The 17,449-nt window shown below is 45.9% G+C and overlaps 1 protein-coding gene across 7 annotated transcripts in view; it reads left to right on the forward strand.

Annotated features, from left to right (window-relative positions):
- The window catches only part of TOX2 (TOX high mobility group box family member 2), a 132,626-nt gene that overhangs the window by 74,913 nt on the left and 40,264 nt on the right, over positions 1-17,449 (forward strand). For all 7 annotated transcript variants that reach the window (XM_072801105.1, XM_072801106.1, XM_072801110.1 and 4 more), the window contains one exon: positions 8,498-8,743. In XM_072801105.1, coding sequence (XP_072657206.1) covers positions 8,498-8,743 — 246 coding nt within the window. The remainder of the gene's footprint in view (positions 1-8,497; positions 8,744-17,449) is intronic.

The following is a 17,449-nucleotide window of genomic DNA, read 5'->3' on the forward strand; positions in this document are numbered from 1 at the left end:
GCATATGTGCTGCCGAAGTGAGCACAAGACAACTCGATTTAAAGATGGGCAAAAGACTTGAACAGACATTTCTTCAAAGAAGATATGCAAGTGGCCAAGAAACACATGAAAAGATGCTCACCATCATTAGTTGTTAGTTTGATACAAATCAAAACTGCAATAAGATACCATTTCAGATTCCCTAGGATGGCTATAAAAAAAAGTAATGGAACATAAATGGTGGTGAGGATGTGGAGAGTTTGAAACCTTCATATGTTGCTGATAGGAATGTAAAATGTGCAACCATTGTGAAAAATTGTTTGATGGTTTCTCAAAGTTAGACATAGAATTACCATAAGCCCAGCAGTTCCACTCCTTGCTATATATGCAAAAGAACTGAAAACAGGGACTCTAATAAATATATGTACACAAAGCAGCACTTTTTACAATAGCTAAAAGGTGGAAACTGCCCAACTGTCTGCCAATGGATGAATGGATAAACAAAATGTGGTATTTACATACAGTGGAATATTATTGAGCCATAAGGAATAAAGTACTAATGCACACTACAATACGGATGAACCTTAAAAACATCATGCTAAGTGAGAGAAGCCAGACACAAAATGTCACATATTATATGGTTCCATTTATATAAAAACTATCCAGACTAGGTAAATCCACAGAGACAGAATGCAGATTGGTGGTAACTGGGGGTTCAGGGACCAGAGTACAAACTGTTTAATGGGTATGAGGTTTCCCTTTGGGGTGAAGAAAATATTGAACTAGATAGAAGGGGTGGTTGTAGAACATTGTGAATGTACTAAAAGCCATCGAAATATAAATTTTTAAACAGTTTATGTTATATGAACTTCATCTCAGACTTAAAAATTGTAACATGTATTTAAATTTTCCTTAGAGTGTAAATAACTATCAATATCTGTAATTTCCTTCTTTACAGAAGACACAGCTTCTATCCAAAATCCTCTAGATTTTTAGTTTGTGGTCATCATTAATTTTATAATCCTATGCTATCTCTCTTCTATTGTAGGAGTCCTTATAAAATAGTCACATTAAACCCTGCAGTCACCTTATCACCTTATTGGAGGGCAGCTATTTTGAATTGATATAAACTCTAGTGGTTTCTGAGCTCACTACTCTTTCTAGAATCCCTTTCTTGGGTTTCCTTTTTTTTTTTTTTTAAGATTTTATTTATTGGGAATCCCTGGGTGGCTCAGTGGTTTGGCACCTGCCTTTGGCCCAGGGTGCGATCCTGGAGCCCCGGGATCGAGTCCCGCGTCAGGCTCCCTGCGTGGAGCCTGCTTCTCCCTCTTCCTGTGTCTCTGCCTCTCTCTCTTTCTCTATGTCTATCATGAATAAATAAATAAAATGTTTTTTTTAAGATTTTATTTATTGATTTGACAGAGAGAGAGCAAGCACAAGCAGGGAAGCAGCAGGCAGAGGGAGAGAGAAGCAGGCTCCCCGCTGAGCAGGGAGCCCCATGTGGGGCTCGATCCAGGACCCTGAGATCATGACCTGAGCTGAAGACATATGCTTAACCCCACTGAGACACCCAGGCACTCCCTTCTCAAACCATTCTCTAGTTTTGAGCTTTGAGTATTTGTCTCAGAAAATATCATTTAAAACAATATGTATGTATGTATGTATGTATGTATGTATGTATTACTATGGATGAATTTTTTTATTCGTTGTCATTTTGTTTTAGTAAATGAAAGAGTATATTCTGATGATTTCATAGAACATAAGCTTATGGGGCACCTGGGTGGCTCAGTCAGTTAAGTGTCTGCCTTTGTCTCAGGTCATGATCTCCAGAGAGAGCCCCAGCATTAGGCTTCCTGCTCAGCAGGGAGTCTGCTTCTTTCTCTCTTTCCCTCTGCCCCTCCCCACTGCTTGTTCTCTCTCTCTCTCTCTCAAATAAACAAATAAAATCTTAAAAAAAAAAAAAAAGGACATAAACTTATCACTGCAACAGGCTTCTGGCTCTTTGGATATTCTTAGATTCCTTCCTCTGTGTCCCCTCCTCAAAGCCCAGAGATTAACCCTTTGCCCCTGTCTACTCCTCCTGCCTCCAGGAGTCATTGCCTTAGGTGCTTAATGAAGACCCCTCCTCCTAGAAGCTCCAGGAGAAGATGTATGCTTCCCTAACCCAAAGGGCAAGCCACATGTCGGAACAGCCTAGCATTCTTCCTTTCCTGGTGCAAGGAGAGCACAGCAGTCTGTCCTGCATATCCCTTCTACCCCAGCCACATTGCTTTGCTCTGAATTTCCATTCCTTAGTTATTTGGAAAGAAAAGCACAAATGGAGGAATTGAGGAACAAGGTGATTTTAGCAGCCTCAAAACCCACTTCTGTGTGGTTGGGGAGCTCTACCTTCTTGCATGTTGGTCAACTCCACATCCTGGCCCTGCCATCTGCCTCAGTGCTCCCTCCCTCCACTTTCTGCCCCAAAAGGACCATCAGTTAAGGTTTTTCATGCACCACTTCTGGGGAGGGAGGAACGCTGGATTGATTCAAACTGCCTGTCCTGCCCTTGGGTCACCGCCAAGACAAGCCCTCTCAGAAGGGGGATTTCATGGTCTGCCAGTCTGTTCATTTTCTTCCTACTCTTACTTCTGGCATGTGGTAAGAAGTTCATCTCTTCATCCGTTCACTATTTGAGCACCCATTACTGATGATGCTTAGGATACAGCAGTGAGCAAAACAGATGAAAACCTCCCCCTTCATGGAGCTGACATTCAATGGAATCTATTGATTCCAATGAATCAATAAAATTTGAAGGACGTTAGAAGGTGACAAACCTGAAAGGGATAAAAACAAACAGAAAAGGGAGCGTGGCCAGTGGTTTGTAATTTTAAATCAAGCAGTGAGGGTAGAACTCATTGAGAAGGGGATATTTGAGTAGACATGAGTGACAAAGGAATGAGCTGTGTGAGTATCTGAGAGAAGAGTGTTCCAGAGAGTGGAAACAGCCAGTGCAAAGGCTCCGAGGTAGAACCATGCCTAGTATGACCAGAGTGGCATGAACTGGGAGAATGGTGGGAGATACCGGGGAGGTAAGGGAGATGGAGGTGGGAGTGGGGGCACTGGACCATATAGCATGGGGGTAGGAGGCCATTGTAAGGGCCTTGTTCTTACTCTGAGTGACAAGGGGACCACTGGAGGGTGGTGAGCAGAGGAGTGCACGATCTGATATTTTAACAGGATAATCCTGGCCCTGAAGGAGAAGAGACCATAGCAAGAGTGGGGACAGGGAAACCCATCTCTTAGGGGGAGTGAGAAATGGATCTTGAAGAAGCCTCTGATCCAGTGTAGGAAAATGCTGGATTCAGAGTCGCAAGACCTGGGTTTGCATCCCATCCAAGACTTCCTAGCTATGTGACACCCCCACTTTCTCAGCTTCATCGTCTTTACCTGCAAAATGGAGAGAATAGTCATATGAATTATTTGCAGAACTGATGTGGGTTTGATGGAGAATGCATGTGGAAAAGCTGGCTCTAGTGGCTGGCACACAGTAGGTGCTCAGTAAGAAGCAGTAGCAGAATGAGGCAGTATTCAGGTGTCATGCATTTAGGATTTGATTGCGTTTGAGGGAGGCATGTTGCATGCTTAGTTATTTTTAAGTGTGCTAATCGCCTCTTTAAATGAATTGTCATAATTGTGTTATTCCAATATTTTGATACAACATATGCTTATTTTTGCAAAAGGCTTCTGGTTGGTTGGGCTGGCTCCAGTGTGTTGAGGTTTTGGTTTTTAAATGAAAGGAATGGACTTGTGTGCTCATTTAGCATCATGTGCCAGCACCTCCTCTGGGAACTGGGGTGGAGGGGGGCGGGCAGGGGGGCTGTGTGGAGAGACATGAGCTACAGATGACTGACGGACTCCCAGTCTGTCAAGAGGGACAGATACAGATTGACCTAAGTGAGCTCTAAACCTAAAGTCTGGCACAGTCCTCATTCACATTCTAACTGAGTACCTACTATGTGCCAGGCACTGTGCTAGGTGTTGGCGATGAGACAGTCTTACCCCTGCCCCGTGGAGTCTGAGATTGGGGGATGTGGGCATAAGTAAAAGGTAAATAAAGAATCAAAAATAATTGCAGGTGTATGTGATATTCTGGGGAGCACACAAAAGGGGCTGCAGAAGAGGAATGTGAGGAGTAGAGTCTTGTTGCTGGATGGGCAGGGGAGCTGGGGGAGGCTTCCTGGGATGATGTGATGCCTGTGGCTGAGTCCCACAAAAAGCCAGTCAGCCCCCAGCCCATCCCAGTAGTCAGGCTCAAGACAGACCTATCACCCCACGGCATGCAGGCTTGGGGTGTGAGGAGTTCAGAACACTGACCCAGTGCCAGGCAATGGCCTGAGCAGTTCACATGATTGATCCAGTTCCTTTTCACAGCCACCTTGTAGCACTTGCTATTATTACCCTCTTTTTACAGAAAAGGAAACTGAGACACAGAGCAGTTAAGTAGTGTGCCCGAAGTCACATACCTAGTATGTGGCAGAGTCAGGATTCAAACCCAGGCCCTCCAGCACTTGACCACACACTACACTCCTGTGCAACAAGGATGTCCAGGGCAGTCATGAGGGTTGAGTGAGATGTGATCCCATGGTCTCTGCCCTGGGATCTGGCTTGTTCATCCATTCAACTAATTATTTTTTAGTTCTTACTTTGTGCCAGGTTCTGGGAAGCAGGACCAACAAGGGCTATCCCAGCAGAACTCACGTTAAACATTAAATAACTATGCAAGCAGTTAGTTGACTACACATTCAATGAGTGCTTCCAAGGGGAATGCAGAGCCACTTGGGGGTATATAATGCGCTCTGACCCGCTCTAGAGAGTATCAGGGAAGCCATCTAAACCAACCGATTGCTGAGGGTTGAGTAGAAATAAGCAGGTGAAGGGAGAGCATGTGGTGGGCACAGCATTCCCGCAGAGGGAACAGCCTATGTGAGGGCCTGGAGGCAGGCAAGGTCTCTGTGGCTGGAGGGGTGATGGGGAGCAGGCATGTGAGGATGACAGGGCCATGTTTGAGACTATGGACTTTATCCTCAGGGCAGTGGGGAGCCATCAAAGCATTGTAAGCATGGGAGTGGCAAGGTGATCATCTTTCTAGAGACTACTCTGGCTACATGAAGGGGATGGATTGGTGGGGGAAGGAATGGGATACCAGGACAGAGGCTGTTGCAGTTGTCCAGGAAACAGATGGTGTGGCCTGGAGCAGGGCAGGGGTAGTGGGAATGGAGAGATGTTGGTGGGTATAAAAGATAGTTCAGAGGAGTTTCAGTGGATTTGAAATGACTGAGGGTAAGCCCCAAGTTGGTGGCTTTATTAACTGCATGGAGGACAGGATGAGGGAGCTACAGCTGCAGGGTTGAGGAAGGGCAATGTGAGGGCAGCTTTGCACATATTAACTCTGAGATACTTGTGATATGCCAGGTGTGAATATTGGGAGGGGGCAAGTGTTTAGATGCTCACATCTGGAGCTCAGATGGGTGCCAAGACTGGAGATGGAAATGTGGCACCTAGATGGGAATGAAAACCGAGCCTGAGATCCAACTGGGGAGAGGTTGTAGGGAAGGAAGGGAGAAGAGTCAAGACTCAGGCTGAGAGAATACAGCATGGTTAAGTAGAAAAAGATGAGTGGGCATTGGAGAAGATGAAGTGGGAGCAAGAGGGTGAGTAGCAAGAGGTCCTGGATGCTAATGGAGGGATGTTCTCAAGATGAAGGGAAGGGATCCATTGGACCAACATCGCTGAGGAGACAATGAAATGTGGTTTGAAAACTGATTGGATCTGGCACCATGGAGGCCTCTGGGAGGTGGAGTTTTGGAGGGTGGTGGGGAGCAGGTTTCAGTGGGCTGTGTAGTGAGTGGGAGATGAAGAAGAGGAGCTGACAACCCTTTCAGGAAGACAGATGTGGACTTGGGAGGAGGTGGTGGCAGCTGGAGAGGGACAGGGGAGTGTGCAAGTCCGAAGAGAGATGAGCATGTTTCAGTGCCGATGAGAGTGGTCCAGCAGAGGGGAAGGCTGAAGAGCCAGGAGCAGGAAGAGTTCATGGGATGCCCAAAGTCCTTGGACAGAGGGGGAGGGGAGAGGGAAGGATCATTCTCTACACAGGCAGGGAGATTGGCTTTAGGAAGGAGGGATGGCTCTTCCGGCATCAAAACAGGAGGCAAGTTGGTACCAAATAGGCAAGTTTGTGTTTCTGATAACAGGATGCTGTTAGAGTTATTTTCTATTTTCCCTGAGGAGTAGAAGGTGACCGGTCATCTGTACTGGGTAAAGGGGAAGAGAGTGCTGGAGGATGAGGATGGAAGACAGGCTGGGGAGAACTGCCATGGGAATGAACAAGCTGGGAGGGAGTGGATCCCAGAGGCATGAAGACATCACACAGCTGGTGACCCTGATTTCTGGTGCAATTTGGCCAGAGCTTTGCTCAGCTCTCTTAGTGAGGGTGAGAAGGGTTGGGTGGTTGGGTTCATGTCATGGTAGGGGTTTTACTAGCCAGGTGCCAGGCATAGAGGAGCAGAGAGAGGCACAGAGTGCTTTCTCTCTTCCACCTATTTCTGATTACTTGGGGGTGCTCTGCCCCCTTCTCCATTCTACCCCCCTATAGCTATCTCTTTCACCAAGCCCTGGATTACTCAAAGCCTTAACCATAAAATTATACCAATTGACCTATCAGCATCTGTCTTGGAAAATATGCACTTAAAGGCAAAAGTACATTAATACCCATATATATGCACCAAAGTGCATCAAAATATAACCTGAAAAATCATTTTCATCCCCCGCAGGGTGCCCATGTTAAGATGTTTGGAAGGTTCTCTCCCTCTCTTATTCTCTCTCCGTCTACCCCTTGCCCAAGATTTCCAGTAGAGATGTACTAGTTTTTAAGCATGAAATATTCAGGATGTATTTATTACCACTCAGTGGCCTCATCCAACAAATATTTACTGGAACCAGGTACTGTGTTAGGCTTCAATTACCCTACCTTTTCTAGCATACACACTTAACTTATCAAAGAGAACAAGATGTTATTTCCCATATGCTATCATGGTTTTGTGAGGTTCCCCCTCCCCCTTTACACAATATGTATTATGATTGTTCTAAGATTTACCATTATATTCATTAGTACCTTTGGAGTCTTTCTTCAGTTCTGGAATATTCCCAACCTTTATCCCTTCAGTTACACCTCTGCGCCATTCCCTCCCTCTTCTCCTTCCAGAATGCTGATCAAACAGTTATCACTTAGACACTTTCACTTTGTCCTCTGTCTCCTAACTTCTCTTTGCTGTTTTCTTATATCCATCTACAAATCTACATGAGTTTCTTGTCTGCGGCCTGATCTCTTTCAGAGTAAAGAAAAGGGGAGTGATCCCCCAGGCTGACATCATCTCTATACTAAAACCCAGCAAAGGCAGAAAGAAAGAGGGAAATTATAGGCCAGTCTACTCATAAGCTAGATGCAAAAATCCTGGACAAAACATCAGCAGTAAAAATCCAGCAAGGCATAATACATCATGACCAAGTAGGGTTTATTCCAGAAATGCAAGGTTGTTTTAACATTAGAAAAACCAAGTGAAGTAATTTACCATGTATTAACTAAAGGAGCAAAGTCACTAGAGCTTTCAGTAGATGTGGGGAAAGGAATCCAATAAAAGTAAAACAACAACAAACTACACACAATTGAAAGAAAAATAAACACCTTCTTGATGAACTAGCAATGCCTTCACGCTGTTACAGAACACCTGTAAGAACCCATGGCAGATGTTGTACTTAGTGGTAAAACATCGAGATATTTAAGATAAGGAAGAAAACAAGGCTGCCCACTCTCACCATTTTTATTCAGCATTGTACTGGAGTTTCCTCATTGTGCAGTGAGGGGAAGGGGGAAATGAACAAACAAGGATTGGAGAGGGAGTCCAGAATGGCTCCTGGCTTCTGGGGGAGTCTTTGTACCATTTACTAAGACAGGAAAGACCAGGAGAGGATCCAGTTGGGCTGGGTGTTCAGGGCACTCAAGGGAATTGAACACCTTTCTCAGGTGTCCAACTGCCATGGAAGACGACCAGGCAGGAAATCAGGATACTTCAGCTCTGTTCCCAACTCTGACTAACCTTGAATGGACCACTTTCTTCTTGGACCTGGATTCTCCCATCTGTAAAATGGGTGGATGTGAGAAGATAGACTCGTGGTAGGCTGCAGTGTTTAGATCTGACGGGAAAATGAAGAAGATGGGAATAAAAGCTGGTCTCACTCTCCAGGGGAGCAGGTTTTTGTATACCAACCCCTAGTGGGAGGGAGCACCCATTTGGAGATGGGGCAGGAATCTGACCAAGTCCTAGGGCCATCTTGACTGTCTGCCTTCCAGAGGGAGTCATCCTTTCTTTCCTTTGTCGAGAAGCTGTTACCATTTTGTTGTTATTATTGGTGCTATTAAGCATATTCTGTAGTTGTAAGACACTGACCCCCCCAACAACATGCCCTTTTGATGTTTTAGACCTACAACAGCCAGAGTGAAAGCAACGAAGACTATGAGATTCCCCCGATAACACCTCCCAACCTCCCTGAGCCATCCCTCCTGCATCTGGGGGACCACGAAGCTGGCTACCACTCGCTGTGCCACGGCCTTGCACCCAACGGACTGCTCCCTGCCTACTCCTACCAGGCCATGGACCTTCCAGCCATCATGGTGTCCAACATGCTGGCCCAGGACAGCCACCTACTGTCGGGCCAGCTGCCCACGGTGAGTCTCTGTCACCCACCATGATTCCTGCTGGATACAGCAGGGAAGAGGGCTGGGAGGGAAGCAGGATGCCAGTGTTTTGATGAGGACCCTCTGCTTGTATGCAGGATGTGGGCTCGGATGTTTGCGTGGGGTCTGCAGAATATGAGGGATGGGTGTGGAGGGTCATTTATGTCTTCATGTGGGTAACTTCTGGAGCCCTGTTTATAATATCCTGGTATTATTTGCTTTATTGTTATTTCTAATAATATCATATTTATTTTTATTTTATAATGACTTTATTGAGATATAATTCACACATCATACAGTTCCCCCATTTAAAGTGTACAAATCAATAGATTTTACACAGGGTTATATGACTGTCAACACAGTTCATTTTGGAACATTTTGATCATCCCGAAAAGAAACCCTACACCCCTTAGTCCTCATTTTCAAACCCCCCCTCCCCCAGCCCCTAGCCCTACGAAATCGCTAATCCACTTTCTGTCTCCAGATATTTGCCTATTCTGGACATTTCATATAAATAGAATCATAATATTTAAAAAATACTCCATCTTGTTTTTTGTTTAAGCTGCCAGAGAGAAGGGTGATTACTGAGTTAAAGCTGGAGGATAAGTAGAAAATCAGCAGGCAGGGGCACCTGGGTGGTTCAGTAGGTTGAGTGTCCGCCTTCAGCTCAGGTCATGATCCTGGAGTCCTGGGTTTAAGCCCCATGTTGGGCTTTCTGCTCAGTGGAGAGCTTGCTTCTCCCTCTCCCTGCCACTTCCCCTGCTTGTGCTTGCTCTCTCTCTCTCTCTCTCTCTCTCTCTCTTTCTCTGTCTAATAAATAAGTAAAATCTTTAAAAGAAGAAGAAGAAAAAGAAAATCAGTAGGCAGACTAGGGCAGGAAAGGATCTTCCAGGTTAGGGGAATGGCATGTATGAAAAGCAGGAGGCAGGAGAGTTCATGTCCTTCTTGGGGACAACATGTGGTTCATTCTCTTTATAAAAGGACCTGGAGGCAGAGAGGGAGAAAGGAGGTAAAAGAACTAGCAACACCTGATCATAAGGGTCCTGAATCCCATGCTAAGGAGATATATGATTTCTTAGCATATGGCTGATTTGAACAATCAAGAACTATAGAAAACTAGTAGAGCATATTTTTTTTATAATAGAAAAAGCCCCTTAAGGGAATCATAGTACTTCTCCTGAATAACTGTTTATTTTTGCTCTTTCCTTCACAGTTAGTATTATATACTAGTTACAACTCTTAAATTCATTCCTAAGTGACAGGAACCAAACTCAAACTAGTTAAAACAAAAGACTGAAATATCCAGGGGTGGACAAGGAATTTCAGGTATAGCTGGATCCAGAAACCCCAGTAGTGTCATTAGGGCCCTATATCCCATGCCCATTTCTACACAGCAGGCATGATGGCTCCTGGCAGCCGAGATCTTCCCTGACATTTCTGGCAAGTGACAGTTTGGGTCTTCCAGGAGCACAGCTGGACCAACAACCATTGTGTCCATGAGGAAGCAATCTTTGATTTTTGTCAGCTTGGGTGACAAACTCACCTGTGTCAGGGGACAAGGGACCGCGTAGCTGATTTCTTATCAGAATCACATGGTGTTGGGTGGATCATGTTTATCTCTGCTGAGGATGCTCAGAGGCCACAGCCACGCATGTGGCCCAATTCTAGCAGATGCCTGGGACTCTGGGGCATACAGTGTATATTGTAACAATCTTACAGTGTTTTCTTTATTGTTTACTCTTACTACCACCAAATCTTCTTGCTTAAAACGAAGCTGGTATCCTATATGTATTTTTGTAAGATACACCACATTTTTTTCTTCTTTGAATCTAGGTGAGAAATAAAAGGAGGGAGGGACAGAGGGGAGAGGGAGACTGCTAGCTCAAGCTCCACTTTTTATAGTGTTTCCGCTCGGACTAAAGTGCTCAGTGGAATTTGATACTCCATTTCTCGAGGAATACTTTTCTTTGGGGCCCATCAATAATGCAGGCTCTCAGCTTCCTCATCTCTAAGAGACCTGAAGATTCCAGAGTCATGTGGTTTTAATTCCACTTTGTTAGAATGATGTACTTTAGCTGCCTGCTCAGCTAATTGCTCACGAAACATCATTACTCCAGGCTGTCCCTGTTGGGGAGTTCTGGTAGCACAAGCAAGGGCAGGGCCAGCAGACACCTCTGGTGTGTGCCCTGGGGAGGGCTGTGACTGCAAGGGTCAGTGTGGCTGTGGTCCTGAGCCCTGGGGTTGTTGGTCTTTGGTGCCGGTGGGCAGGAGAGACAGTGTGGGGCAGTGGTTAGTGTGTGGGCTCTGGAGTCCCACAGACCTGCCTCCGATCCTGATTCCCATCTCAGGCTTCATTCTCTTGTGTCCTCGTATGGGAATCCTAACAGTACCCACCTCAAGACTGCAGTGAAATGTATCTGAGGTCATGTGTGCAAAGTCTTAGAAAAATGCCTCGCGGGATCCCTGGGTGGCACAGCGGTTTGGCGCCTGCCTTTGGCCCAGGGCGCGATCCTGGAGACCCGGGATCGAGTCCCACATTGGGCTCCCGGTGCATGGAGCCTGCTTCTCCCTCTGCCTATGTCTCTGCCTCTCTCTCTCTCTCTCTCTCTCTCTCTCTGTGACTATCATAAATAAATAAACATTTTAAAAAATTTTTAAAAAAAGAAAGAAAAATGCCTCGCAGAGAGTATAAAAAATCAGGGAATATTTATTATTGTACTATTAATAATAATCTTTATTAGTAATAAAAGCAAATTCCCACTTAACCAAATAGCAATGGTTTCTTGTGAGTCTCATTTACCTAAAGGAACAGATTGCAGACACTCTCAGGTACCTTTGTAGGGCCACCTGGTGACAATAGCTCTGATAATTACAAGGAATGCTGTCTGTATGTCAAAAGTGACCTTCTGATCACTCCTCCTAGGATATGTTTTGGCTGGGCTTGGTCCAAATAGGCACTTTGCAGTCATTTTCCAGATTTCTTTAAAGCTAGCTCATGTTAAAGATGCTTCACAAATTCAGATAGCTTTAATTCTTCCATTAATCAGTTGTCAAGGGCTCTCTGTGTTTTATATTCCCTTGTTACATAATGAAAGAGAAGCCAAACCATTTTATGCAGGGGAGGGCTCCTGGGCCTAATGGGAAGCCAGATAATCACATGTCTATCCACTGGGACTGTCTGAGGAAGAGGCGCAAGGTGCCCTTGGAGACAAGTGTTTAAAGTTTGAGCAGTAGGAGACAGGTGTGTGCATGTATGGACGTGCAACCTGAGGATGGTGCTGGAATTTTTGTCACCTAATAGGTCTCAAGCTATTAGGTAGTGCAGAGAGCATTGCAAACTTTTACACACTGCTCCCAAGAACCGAGTGAGGCATAAGGAAACAGGTTTGGAGCACCCAGGTAATTGTATGGGCTTCCCGAAGCTGCTCTAACAATTTGCCTCAAATGTGGTAGCTTAAGACAACCATAAATTCGTTCCCTTCCGGCTCTGGAGGTTAGGGGTTGGAATCAGTATCACCGGGCGCACATCAAGGTGTCAGGAGGGGTGAGTTTCCTCTGGGAGCTTTGGGGAGAATCCCTCCCTTGCTGCTTCTAGCATCTAGGGGTTGCCAGCTATCCTTGGCTTGTGGCCACGTCACTCCGACCTAGCATGGCCCTCTGCCAGGGCAGTCTCCTCTGCCTTTCTCATAAGGACAGATGTGTTTAGGGATAATCCAGGATAATCCTGCCATCTCAAGAGCCTTCACTTACTCACACCTACAAAGACTCTTTCTTCCCAAGTACAGGTTCCAGGGATTAGGACCTGACATTTTGGAGGGTTGTTTTCAACCTACCGTGGTGATCAGCTGTGCAGCAGCCTTTACTGAGAGCCTCCTAAGTTCCAGGCATTGTTCTGAGCCCTGGCTCTGCAAGACACCCTTGAGGAACTCCTGGTGCAGGTGGAGAGGCAGGTGAAGACTCCATTTCTGGAGACGTAATACATGGTCTTATAGAATCAGCACACATTGCTGTGTGTGCCCAGAAGAAGTGCCTTTAGGAAGTGATGACCTGACACATAGCAGATTCTATAAACACTTGATGAATAAATGAAGGAATGAACGTTGCCCAGTTATTAAGAAACAAAAGCAGAATTCCAGCCCAGCTCTGTCCACTACCATGTGATTCTCAGTTTTAGCAGGTGCCCAAGAGATGGAGCAGCTGGGCTGCAAGGCCGCAGGTGGCACAGAAGGTGCCCCGACGGCCAGGAGGTCACAGATGCTGTTTGCACAAATCGAGGTGCGTCAGGGATGTCGTCCCTGGAGAGGTGGTTGAGGCCAGGGTGTCTGACAACCATCTCATTTATGCCAAGCCCTTTTGGCTCTGGTCCCAGAGGCCACTGATTCCTTCTGGTCCCCTGCCCTTGCCGGGCGGCCTCCTCACATGCATGGCAGTTGGCTTTTCTGCTTTTAAGGTATGGCTGCTGGTAGGAATGCTGTGCAGTATTGGAATTGGGCCCCTTTTACAAAATTAAATATGCTTAAAGCTTCTCCCTCGACTTCAGCGTCTTAACTGATTAAACATTCATTTCCAAGACAAAAAGAGTCAATTTAGTATGAAAGATACATTTTGCCAGTTTAATTTAAAGCACTGCACCTCCATCTGACCCCTATTTTCATAACTCAATAATTTTATCCTGTGTTGATTGTCTCATTTTGAGAGAGATATTGTATGTATAAATCAGTTTCTAAAATACCCAAAGAAACTAGAAGAGTGGAATTTATTAAGCAGCCTCTGTTAAATCTGAAATAATTTATTTTGGAGTTGTCCTTGGGAAATATTCGAGCTTATGGTCCCGGCGTACCCAGGAGAGGAATTATCCTGGGAAGGGGCAATGCTGGCTGCTGCCAGACAAGTCCCGGGGAACCTGCCCCTTCTGTGAGATCAGAGAGAGTCCTGGGAGAGCTTTGAGTAGGTGCAGGTGGGCCCAGCGGGAAATGAATCTGGCAGAGCTGTCCCCAAGAGCTGCCATCAGTTCTGGGATTTCCCCAAGCTGAGCCCTGTGGGTCGCTGGAGCTGTGCGGTCCAGTCCACCGGTTAGCACAGGTGTGGCATGCACCTGCCATTCAAGCATTCTCTTCCAGAGTTGACTATCGTTTGCTTTCTCTGGGGCCTGGGACAAGTCCCTTCTTTCCCAGCCTCAATTCGCCTATCTAGGGGATGGGGATTCGGATGCCAGCTCTGACAAACTCACAAATGGGAAAATGGGAATAATCGCTCTGTCAACTCTGACACGCTGGACAAGTATGTGGGTTTGAGGTTGGATAGACCCTCCACTGCCACCACCACACATGCCACTGGCCCAGGGGCTCAAGTCTTACTAACTCGGATCGGAATCCTAGACTGGTGGGGCGGGCGCCTGGGAGGCTCAGTGGTTGAGCATCTGCCTCCAGCTCTGGTCGTGATCCCGGGGTTCTGGGATCGAGCCCCACATCGGGCTCCTCACAGAGAGCCTGCTTTTCTCTCTGCTTATGTCTCTGCCTCTCTCTGTGTGTCTCTCATGAATGAATGAATGAATAAATAAATAAATAAATAAATAAATAAATAAATAAATAAATAAAATCTTAAAGAAATCCTAGTTTGAGATCTTTTGTGTTCTAGGTCCCTGTCCCAAAGCATCTTGCTCAGACTCATCCTTCTCCCACACAGGGTGAACTAGAAGCCATGGCCCGGGGATCCCATGCCAAGTGAAAAGTCTTTCCAGGCTAGTATCCTGGGGCAGGCTGCTGGGGAGGAGGCTGGGCAAACCTTGGTTGCCACTTCACCCCTTTGCTTTAGAGGTAGTTCCCTGCAGATTGACTCTGGGGGATCCTTGACCTCCTAATGCCTACCCCCCTATCTTTCAGTTCTCCACTCTTCCTTCCCAATCTTCTCTTTCTCCTCCTCCTCCCTTCCTTGCCTTATCCCTCCTCCCCCTAGGAAATTGGTCTACCTCTACAATATTCTCACAGATGCTTGGGATTCCGCTCCTGAGCCTGAGAAAAGGGGACCAGAAACACCCCCACATATACACAACCCTTGTCTGGACGAATGAGCCACAGGGGGCAGCGGAGACCCAAACCAATCTATTCATTTTATTGTCCTTAATGCATTAAGTCTGTTTTTTGTTTTGGTTTATGATTATTATCAGTTTTTGTTGTGTAACAAGCCACCTCAACACTTAATAGCTTAATGCAAACAGTAAACTTTTCTTTTTTAAAGATTTTATTTATTTATTCATGAGAGACACAGAGAGAGAGGCAGACACATAGGCAGAGGGAGAAGCAGGCTCCCTGCAGGACACCTGATGCGGGACTCCATCCTAGGACCCCGGGATCACGACCTGAGCTGAAGGCAAGTGCTCAATTACTGAGTCACCCAAGCATCCTGCAAACAGTGAACTTTTACTATTTCTTGTGATTCTGTGGGTCAGTAGGTCTTTTGATCTGGCCCGACTTGGCTAATTCCTAGGGTCAGCTTGCAGCTTGGCTGGGACTACCTGGTTTGGGACAACTTTGTGCATATCTTGGCGGTTGACCCAACATTGGCTGGGGCCAGTGGTTTTTCATCCCATGATGGCCTGGGCCCGTTTACACGGCAATGGCCACAGGATTCCCAACAGCATCAAGGAAGGACAGGCCCCAGGGTGCAACCGCTCTTCAAACCTCTGCTTGCATCACGTTTGCTGATGTCCCCCCTCGGCCAAAGCAAGGCACATGGCCATGCCTAGATTCAAGGAGTGGAGAAATACCCCGCTTCTTGAAGGGAGAAATGTCAGCATCATGTTGCAGAAGGGCAGGAATCTGTGGCCATTTTCATAATCTATTGTGATAGTGTTTTGTTTTGCTTATGTGCTTTTGCTTTCTTGACATTTAATATCACCTACTATTTAGGAGCATGGGCTCTGGAGTTAAGCTAACCCAAGTTCAAAACCCAGCTCCACCATTTGTTACCTTCTACCCTGTGACTCACTCAGACCAAGGCATTAATTCTCCATGAGCCTTAGTTTCCTCATCTGTAAAACAGAGGTAATGTTACTAGCCTCATAGGAACTTGTGAAGATTCAATGATCAGATGTAGGAAAAGTGCTCAGCCTGGTGTCTGGCACACAGTAGGCACTCATACTAAATGTAAGCTACTGTACCAATTATTTATTTTGCTGATGGGGTTTGGGTGGCCTCAGCCTCATACCTACATCCAGCCAGACCTGCTGGAGGGTTGGCTTTGTTGGGGCAGTAAGTAGTCAGACAGGCTCAGAGGCTGAGATGGAGGGGGTAGGGAGAGGGCCCCAGCTGGAGAGTGGGCTGGAGGAAAGTGTATTACCTCCACCAGGACCTCACTCGAGGCCCAGAGCTTGAAAGCAACCACAAAGTGACAGTCCCACTGCCTGCCAAGAAGTCAACGGCCCCAAACCCAACTTCTCTGGGCTGTTTGACCAGGGGCAGGATCCATTTCAGTTAAAAGCAAAAGGTTCACAAGGATACTCCAGCTTGGGCTTTTCCTGGGTGCCATGTTTTTGTCTAATTCCTCTCTGGGGTGGGAACGGAGGTGCTGATCTCACAACAGGCCCCTGAGGATCCTTAAGTGGGGGTAACCAGAAGCCCAGAGGTTTCTTTATATTCAGCAGAGTCCAGATGAAACTCCCGCCCCCTGTTTTTTCAGAGGCACTAAGCGAAAGAAATATGTCTTTTTACATTTTATAAAACTCAGAAAAATGGCTTTAAACAGCTTTTGCTCTCCTGCTATAATTATTTATTTTCAAACACTCCTGCAGGGGACTGCTCCGTTTTCTTATCCTGCACTCCTTTTTCTCATAAATGAACCATCACTTCAATAAATCATTATGAAAACAGAGACTAACACCAGCTCTGAAAGGTTGAAAGATTTATGTAACACATTTATGTTTCCCATTTTCTCATTCTGGTACTCGGCTGCAAAAGCTAAGCTAATAAAAGCCGCTATTAATATTTCTTGTTGCCTAGCAACCCCAGAGCTGGAGTAATAGCTTCAGCTAGAAAAATAGATGACCGATAAGGAAAAATTCAATTCTTTTATTATCTCAGGGGGAAATGGCCTTTTACTGGAACATTATGATGTACGAGTGTGAAGTTGAACACAAAAGATTTTTGTGTGTGTTTGTTTTTCTATTTTTAATGAACATTATTTTACCTCCACTAACTCTTTTAGGGCACTTTTGTTTTCCTCCACCCTCCCACCCCCACCCACCCCATCCCTCATGCTTAATTTAGCAGCTATAGTACTTAAGAACCTGTCAGCGTTTTTTAGTTTAAAAATGGCTTTTGCAAAGGTTTATAACTCGGTCATAAAAATTCACTCCCTGTTAAAACTCAGGCCAGTGATAAGCCAACACGCAGGCTAGTTCTCTGCGAGCAGGCTCCCATTTGTTGAGAGATAAGACTCGTGGTTTTCATAAGAGAAAGGTCGGAAAAGAACAGAATGTGTTCTTTTCCGTGTCCCAGTTTTCTTTGGAACCTGAGGACGCTGTCTCTTCTGAGAACTGTTTGCTCTAAAGTTTGAGGCGTGTTCAAAGGGGGAATGAAGCCGGCATAGGCATTTATTGAGTACCTGCTGTATACAGACTGGGTCCCATTGCCTCCTCCCAGCAACCTGCTGGTGTCTCCGTTTTTCAGATACAGAAACTGAGACTTACAGAGGCCAAGC

Source organism: Canis lupus, chromosome 26, assembly GCF_048164855.1.
Source record: "Canis lupus baileyi chromosome 26, mCanLup2.hap1, whole genome shotgun sequence".
In the NCBI taxonomy this organism is placed as follows: domain Eukaryota; kingdom Metazoa; phylum Chordata; class Mammalia; order Carnivora; family Canidae; genus Canis; species Canis lupus.